This window comes from Camellia sinensis, chromosome 14, assembly GCF_055761805.1.
Source record: "Camellia sinensis isolate YWXY chromosome 14, ASM5576180v1, whole genome shotgun sequence".
In the NCBI taxonomy this organism is placed as follows: domain Eukaryota; kingdom Viridiplantae; phylum Streptophyta; class Magnoliopsida; order Ericales; family Theaceae; genus Camellia; species Camellia sinensis.
The window spans coordinates 133,214,527-133,224,126 of NC_138974.1; the positions used below are offsets into that span (position 1 = coordinate 133,214,527).

The window sequence follows — 9,600 nt, forward strand, 5'->3', positions numbered from 1 at the left end:
AGTGAAATATTATAATTTTATATTGAATGATTGAAAAATATGAGAGAGTATAATGATTTGTGAATGAGATTGATAGAACTTAGACACGTGACGTGAATCTCCAAAAATACTTACTCTCTTCGTCTCAAAATATTAGTTTTTTATTTTATTTTTTATTATTTCAAAATATTAGTTCCTTTTTAAAAATGAAGAAATAAAATAATATAAATTTACTATTTTACCCTTCTTTTAAATTTATTAATAACATAAAAAATACAATTATGATAATTGATATTTTTTTTAAAAATATACTATCAAATAATAATTTAAAAAAATTAATATTTTTAAAATACAATAATTATATTATAAAAAAGAGGTTAAATTCCTTAAAAATAATTATTATTTTAAAACGAAGTAATAATTTTCCAGGAGAGAGAGAAAGAGAGCACGCGGCAGAACTTTTTGATTTCGAGTCTGATGAATCGAGTTCCTTTTTTTGATGATGTTTCTCCACTAGGTGGTGGGTTTTATTGGATTGGGCTGGACCACCTCTTTTTTTGAAGAAGAGAGTCTTTATTGGCTTCAATCTAAATCAGTGGTTTCAGGCCCAACCCAGCCCATAGTTGTAGTATTAATGGGCACAAGCCTAACCCAAATATTAAGGTGCCGTTTGGTAACACTTACGTTTTTAGTTTTCTGTTTATATTTACAAAAATTTTAAAAACTCAAATAAAAACTTGTTTGGTAAAATTTTTGATTTATAAATCAGTGGTCTCAGTTTATAAATTTGGCCAAAAAATGAAAACACAAAAAATGTGTTTCCATTTTGAGTTTTGAGTTTTTTTTTTTTTTACTACCCAACACTAGCCACCACCCGCTACCATTTTCCACCACCGTCTTCCGCCACCACCACCCACCACTCACCACCACCACCACCACTACCCACCACCCACCACCCACCTGCCATCCACCCGCCACCACCCACCACTTGCCATTACCATCCACCGCCCGCCACCACCACCTACTTGCCACCACCACTCACCACGCACCTACCACCACCACCACCACCACCAGCCACCCACCACCACCAGTCACCTGTCACTCACCCGCCACCACCACCCACCACCCACTACCACCACCACCACCACCATCACCCACTACCCATCCACCTGCCACCACCACCCGCCACCACCACCACCACTACCCACTCGTTACCACCTACCACCTACCACCTACCACCGTCACCTACCCACCCACCCACCCACCACCACCACCACCACCACCATCCGCCACTTACCCGCCACCACCCGCCATCCGCCACCCACTTGCCACCACCCCCCATCATCCACCACCCGCCGCCACCACCACCACCACCACCACCGTTACCCACCCATCCACCATCACCACCCACTACCACCCGCCATACGCCACCCACCTGCCACTACCATCCACCACCCGCGACCGTCACCCACCCACCCACCCATCATCACCACCTGCCACCACCTACCACCACCCACCTGTCACCACCACCCACTCGCTACCATCCACCACCCGCCACCATCACCCATCCACTCACCACCACCACCACCACCCGCCACCACCACCCACCTGCCACCACTACCCGCCACCACCACCACCACCGCTACCACCCGCCACCATCACCCATCCACCCACCCGCCCACCACCACCACCACCACCACCACCACCGTCACCCACCGCCACCACCCACCACCACCAGCTACCCACCACCCATTGTCACCACTTTTCACCACCGTCTTCCGCCGCCACTTGCCACCACTCGCCATTTCTCACTCTTTTTTATATTTTAAATTTTTTTTAAACATTTTGTCAATTACCAAACGCGTTTGTAGTTTATGTTTTTCAAAAAATAAACAAAAACCAGTTTATAAAATTTTTGTAAATATAAACTGAAAACGTAAACGTTACCAAACACACAAGTGAACACAAAATTTCAGTTCAGTGAGTTCGATCTCATGGACTAAAGAGTAATGTTAGGTATTATAAAAAAAAATATCACGAAAGATTTTTTATCTTTAGATTACATATATAATAAAACACTATACACTAATCAAATGACCAAAAATTTTCATGATATATTTCATGATATTTTTTTCAGATTCCTATTATTATTATGGACTAAATATTTTTCACAATCCTTACAAATATCAGACTTGGGTGGATTGAGTGGGCCATTGTTGGGCGCATAGCCACCCCTAACCCATCAAGTAGATCTGGAATAAAAAATAATACAGCACCGCTATATTCATACAATATAAGTACAGTATGAATATATGTAATTGAGACTCTTGTAGATAAAAATCACATTTGGAGGGAAAAAAATTTATGTGGATGAATCATTAATGAAAATAATAATAACAATCTGTCTATTGTTTTAGTGCATCTCAATATAGGAGTATTAATATTTCCTAGACCAAAAAGAAGAAAAAAATAATTATGACAGCCCATTGGAAAATGTAAAGGCAAACTATTTTTGTCAATTTTTTTAAAAAAAAAAAAAACGAAAGACTACAGATAAACAAAATAATTTATTTTTTTAGTATTAATTTATTTTTTTGTCAAAATTTACATTTCATAAACTCTCAAGAAGGCACTAATTTATTAATGGGTTTCACTAATGATATATTTAAGAATTGTTAATAAAAAATATTAAAAAATAAATTATTTATAATCTCTATATATTTTTTTATGTATTTTAAAATAATTTCTACATATTTTTTTAACAAAAACGATTAAGAGTTATTTTTAATATTTTTCTCCCATTAATTTTGGCTAATGGTTTTTGGGGTTGTCGCGAGAGAAACGAGGCCTCGTGGTTCCCTCCTGGTTTTATTTATGGTACGCCGTGATTCCACCACGTCACGTTTTTGACTTGGTCATCGGAACTGTGTTTTCAAGTCTTGGAGAGTGTTATTTAAACTTGGCAATAGATTCAAATTTTGGTAAAAAAAATACTTTTTGGTGTTTCAATCTTTTCATTAAATTGATATTAAAATAAAAATTCAATAAAAAAATTATCAAATTGAGAACAGGGTACTGATTTTACCAAATTACTGTTCCTGACCATTGAAAGAGCTAAACCGATTGTCCAGCCGGTTGACTAACCGGTCGACCACTAAAAGGTTCAAACAATTCAAATAGGTAGGTTCAAACAATTCAAAAAAAAAATTTTGTCTTACCTGTCGACCAACCGATTGTCCCTGGAGCAGATTTGATGAAAATCAACCATTGAAGCATTCTGTATTAGATTGAGAAAATGATCATTTTTTTACTCAACTTTTGTGAAAAATTAGGTGAACCGTTTGAGATTCTCTAAGAGCAAAAAAACAACAATCAAGTGGCCTAGAAAAATTAGGAGTTGTTTGGAATGTCTTAAATAAGTGTACTTTTTGAATTTTTAGACTAAAAAGTTTTTTAAAAAAAATGATTGTTTGAGTTAAGTTGTTAACTTTTTGACATTTTACGAAAAAATGTATATTAAAAAATTGTATAAATTAGTGTGCAGGAGAAGATAAGGATAGTAGGTAGTACGGCCGTCTGTCTGGGCAGAGTGAATTGATGATGAGAAATGGTTGCCTACTTTCAGGCATTTCATTGGACGGTGCTGTTCGGCTTGTGGGGGCCCTCACGGGTCCCGTTTTGATAATTTGAACCGTTAAATGTGTAAGATTCGTCGAGTACTATATACCTGTAAAAAATCACATTGATCGGATATCAATAGCTATCTGATCGGAATAGTTTTTTTACCATTAACGATAACAGCATCTTTTTTTTTTATACAAAACTGATTTGATCATATAGTTAGCGATATCCGATCAACGTAATTTTTTACTAATATATAGTACTCGACGATTTTTACACGTTCAACGGTTCAAATTGTCAAAAAGGGGACCTATGATGGGTCCCCATAGGCCGAACAACACCGAGTTGTTTGTGCACCCGCCTGTACAATTTTTCTAAAAAACTCAGTTATGTGCCGGTGGGACGTCGGAGTTGTTTGTAATAATTTCGTGTAAAATTAATTTTTTTTATATTTTTTTTAATAAGTAATAATAACTTTTTAATTTTTTTAGTAATTTTTTAATTTTTTTAGATTTTTTTGAGTATTCTAAACCAGGCCTTAGTATCAAGTAGTATTACTTGGAAAAGGATTGAGTCTCTTAAAAGAATAATATTATATGTATTAATTAATATATATATATATATATATTAATATATTAATAGATGATATGATATTATTGTATATTTTAAATATTTGTAACTTGTATAATAAGGGATTGTTTGGAATGACTTAAATAAGTGTATTTTTTGTCTTTTTACAAAAAAGTGTGCAGAAAAATAGAGAGATGATATGATAAAAAAAAGATAAAAAGATAGATTATTTTGAGTATGTCAAACTTGACCTAAATGTGGTCAATAATAAAATGATAATACTAATTAGTATATTAATATATATATTAATTAGTATATATAATATTACTATACTCTTAAAAATAGCCGCTTAATTTATCCCTAAGATGTGACAACGTGTCAATTTTTAATCAACTTCAAACATAATTATATAAGATCTATGAAAGTCAAGCTAAATATTAATTGCTCTAGTTTAATTTTAAAATTTAATATATTTTAAAATATGTTTAAATTTAATTTATTTATATAAAGAGATGAATTTGAATAATTTTTTAAATAATTTAATTTTATAGTGCATAAAAATTTAGAAAGCTCAATAATAAAAGTAAAGTCAATTTTTGCGTTGGTGTTGATGAAATTAAGCCTTGGTTTGATAAACATATTGGGCATAAATAAGTACATAAGGACAAAAAAAAATTACAAAATTACAAAATATTTAACTTTTAATATAAAATTATCAAATTGATCCATATATAAATAAAAAGTTAAAAAAGCATTATTCTTAAGTGGAGGACAATTTTATTATTCTAATAAAAAAAGTCAAAAAAATCAAACAAAACAACCAAACGAATAAAAAAATTTCAGACTAAAAACGTTAAAAAAAAATCAAAAAGTCAAGTTTGCCAAACGACACATAAATCACACCAGAGCACTTATCAATTTTATTTAACTGTTTTAATTACTTAGACCGCGTGTGTGAATAAATTTTTAAATTTTTTGATTAAAATATAATGTAAAAAAATTAATATATTTGAGATAATTTTTTAATTTTTCACAATTTTTTTTTATAAAAAATAAAAAGAAAAAAAAATCTTTGACTTTTTTTGTATAAATTGTTAACTTTTTAATTTTTTTTAATAATTTTTTAACTAAAAAAATACTTGTCAAACGAGGCTTAACTATCAAATTTAATTAATGCATATAATATATATATAAATAAAAGAAGATTATATTTGATTATGTAATTATTTTCGGTGCAAAAATGCATAATCCGAATCAAAGGGTACAACATCCATTCTATTTCTTAAATTTAAAAAAAAAAAAAAAAAAACCTTAAAATTTCTCGTGAAGTACTGAACTGCATAAAAACACAGATCACATCACACCATACAAATTCAGTCCACAAGAGAAGACACGAACCGATTCAGACTGAGCTTGACGCCCTTCCTCTCCCCATTCACACAGTCAAATCCACAACCACATTGTGGGCATTCCTCAAAGTTGTCCACCGCAAAGTTGGCCGAAGCGATCCCAACAGAAAACTCGAGCTCGTCGTCGTCGCGAATCACCTCCGAGATGTTGAGCCAAAGGATGAGCACTTTGACGCTGATACCCTTCAAATTCCTGATCCTGTTCTTGGTTATAACCCCTGAGATGGTCGATTTGTACTTGAGCTCGTAATCGTCCACTTTGAAACTGCAAGTTCCGTCCAAATAGGCCTTGAATTTGCCTGAAGATGGGTCCAATTCGTAGCCTGTGACGCCCACTGGAAGAAGACCAATAGGAAAACCGTAACTCTCAAGAGCTTGGTAGACCGTCAGGGTATCGTCGGCGGCGACGGAGGAGATGGTGATTAGGAGGAGGAGAAAGAGGCAGTGAATCGCCGGCGAAGACATCTTGAGTGGGTAGATTTGAGATGGGTTTGGTTTGACGGGCGGTTGAACAGAGTGTTGGAACTGTATTTAAAGGGAGTGAGGGGATGAGTTGTGAGTCTTTGAAATTAGGCGAGCTCATTTATTAGTCTTCGTTTCACATAAAGTTAAAATTGAATTTTTTTTTTTAAAGTTGAAATAATCATAAAAGGATAAGATAAATTTTTCAACACAATAGAAGTGGTTTGAAATGATTTAAATAAGTGTATTTTTTAAATTTTTATAAAAATATGTGTAAAAAAATAAAGAGATGATATGAATTAAAAAAGATAAAAAATGTGTACTTATTAGTGCACTCCAAATAATCCAAAATGTCATATTTAAATCATAATCATTTTATTTTTTCTCTCACAAAATTAAAAAATCAAAAAACCTATTCCAAATGAAGTTTTTTAACTCTAGACTAGAATAGCCAAAAAACAACCCACATTCCAAGTGAACTCTTAAGATTGCTTTAAAATTTAAGGAGGCCAAAAATTGGTATTTGACGTGTTGATTTTTTATTTTATTTTATTTAAAATAGTCAAAAAAATTCAAAATATTTAATTGTACTACTGTGTCTAATTTTTTACATAGTTTTTTTTTTATATATAAAATATGAAATAATTAATTGAAAGGGAATTTTTTTTTAAGATCTCTAATATTAAGATTTTATAAGATAAAGGACATACAATATTTTCTAATAGTCAAGGTTCCTCAACATTTTTATAGAGAAAATTCAACTTAGAGAAATTTTGTCTGATTCAGAGAAATTTCGATCACGACACAAAAAAATTTCAATTTTCACAAAGAAATTTCTTTGATTTCACAGAGAAATTGTGAAATTTCTCTAAGAGGGATCTTAACTAATAAAAAAAAATCTTAAATCTCTCATATTATACAAAGTTAGAGGGAGATGTTTCACTATTTTTCTCTAATTAAAATAGTTAATTTTCAAATGAACAATTGGACTTGTTTATTTAATAAGTCAATATTTATAGCAATTGAATTCAAATAATTAATTTTGTAATATATATACACTTTGTTTGATGTATTGGCTTTTTAATTGAAAATTTCCAAATGTATTAGGCATGCACTGAAAAAAAAAAAAAAAAAAAGAGTCAAAAAATTATTGTATTAGTTTGAAAAAAATTAAATTATCATTATGAGTGCATAGATATTTTTGCTTTTGGAAGAATAATATAGAAAATTCAAGTCAAAAAAAAAAAATGAAAATATGACATCAATCATTTATGTATTTTCATACAACTAAAAAAATTAATATCCTAAAAAAAGCAAAATATTCTTAAAAAGTTAATTTCAAATATCCACATACTTAACAACTCAAGTAGCAAATTGTTTAAATTTCACTTAAAAATAAAATATATTTAAGTTAATTTATTTACATAACAAATAAATTTAATTGATTTTTTAACAAATTATATGAACTATTCGCTTGAGTTGATTAGCATGATTTGTTTTACATGGGTAGGTTTTTTTACGTGGGTCAGGCTTTGAAATCACATAGAATTGAGAAGTTATTGGTTGGTCGGTAAGCAATGTCATATGGCACTCTATACACGGAGGTGTTTGGTAAATGTTATTTTTTTGTTTTTTTGAACTAAATTCATAAAAAGATACAATAGATTAAAATAATTAATAAGATAAAATATCACATCAAATTCATAATCATTTCATTTTTTTTCTTACAAATATCATATCCAACTACGAAAAAATTCAACTATCATCTTAAATATAAAAATTTTAACCTACTAAAATAATTTACTAAAATAGTAACTTTTCAAACGCCCACTATGATTGATAAAACGAGTAAAATTTATACTTTTAAGTGATTAGTCCTCATTTGGTAAATGTTTTGAGGTTAAAAAAGTACAAAAAAATAAAATAAGTTATATAAGTTAATAAAATAAAATGTTACATCTAAATCATAATCATTACATTTTTATTCTCATAAAAGTCAAAAAAACCCAAAAATAAAAACCAAACGACCTTAAAAAGGTCTCATCATAAAAAAATTGGCTACCGTAGTTAATACCAAACGAAACTTAAGAAAGATAAAGGGACATGAAAATTTATGATTAGCCTCAGATATGACACATAATATCTCAAAACTAATAATTTTTTAGAGAGTCAATAGTTGGTAAAAAAAATAAAATTGATAATTTTATATTAAATAATTAAAAAAATGGTGAAATATTAAAATTTAGGATTGATCTCAAATATATCAATCAATAATTTTTCTAGAGGGTTGGTGAATTTCGGTGTTACAAGGAAAGTGTTTTTATTGGACATCTTAAGAAAGTGCAATTTGTTTTCGACTACCCTCCTACGTGCGTTTCACGTGGGGTGGTTTGCTTTGTTTCTCTCAGCATTTTTTTGGGAGTCTTTTTATGGATGGGATAAAGGTTGAGACCCTTTTAGGGGTCATTCTCTTGATCCTCTTTAATTTTAATTGGTTAATTTTTTTTTTCTTTTTCTTGTCATTCAATTCCCAACCTCCATGTGAGTGAGGGAGTTGTGGGGTAGGTATTTTAAGGAGGTCTAAATCAATAATTAATAAAATAATGTTATATGTATCAATTGATATATGGAAAATGTTAGAGGTCCCAAATTTTCTACCAAATAAATGACTAAATGTCTCACATGGATGTGGGGCCCACAAAATTGTGGACCCCACACCCATGTGAGACATTTAGTCATTTGTTTGGTAAAAAATTTGGTATCCCTAGCATTACTCTTGATATATTAACTAGTATATGTGACAAAATTTAAGAGATTTTTAAAATTTGTAATGTGATAAATGAGTGGAATCGATAATAATGTCATAACTAGTGTTGGTACACTAGTTAATATATTAATTGGTATATGTAACACCATCGTAATTAATAAGTTTTAAATTATCCGATATTGAAAAAAATTATTTACAAAGAATAGTAAACATGAATAATTAAAGTTATAATTTTTTTAGTAGTATATAACCTCTATGAATTAATGGTAATCTCTTATTTTTTTTTGGCAGTGGCTTTAGTCCAGTCTAAGATCGGACTGGACCGTATTGTTGGGCCCGAGCCCATCACCGGTCCCGTTTTGATAATCCGAACCGTTCAATGTGTAGAACTCGTTGAGTACTATATGCTTGTAAAAAATCACGTTGATCGGATATCGATAGCTATGTGAACAAAATAGTTTTTTTATCAACCGTTAATTGTTTCACCGTCTATTTTTTTATACAAAACTGATTTGAACAGATAGCTATTGATATCTGACCAGCGTGATTTTGTATAGTTATATAATACTCGATGAGTTCTACACATTGAACGGTTCAGATTATCAAAATGGACCCAAAAAATGAGTCCCATGGACCGAACTGGACGGGTCCAGTCTTGATCTCAACTTGAGACAAGCTGGACCCTTTTTGGCAGTGGCTTTGGTCCAGTCCAAGATCGGACTAGACCGTGTTGTTGGACCCGTGAGGGCCCACCACCGGTCCCGTTTTGATTAAGAAGGGATTGTTTGAGAT

At 31.5% G+C, this 9,600-nt stretch overlaps 1 protein-coding gene across 1 annotated transcript; it reads right to left on the reverse strand.

Annotated features, from left to right (window-relative positions):
- Positions 1-5,357: 5,357 nt before the first annotated feature.
- Positions 5,358-6,175, reverse strand: LOC114321774 (uncharacterized protein At5g01610). Its single transcript, XM_028268985.2, has one exon. The coding sequence runs from the start codon at positions 6,042-6,044 to the stop codon at positions 5,544-5,546; it is 501 nt and encodes a 166-aa protein (XP_028124786.1). The 5' UTR covers positions 6,045-6,175; the 3' UTR covers positions 5,358-5,543.
- Between the last annotated feature and the right edge of the window lie 3,425 nt (positions 6,176-9,600).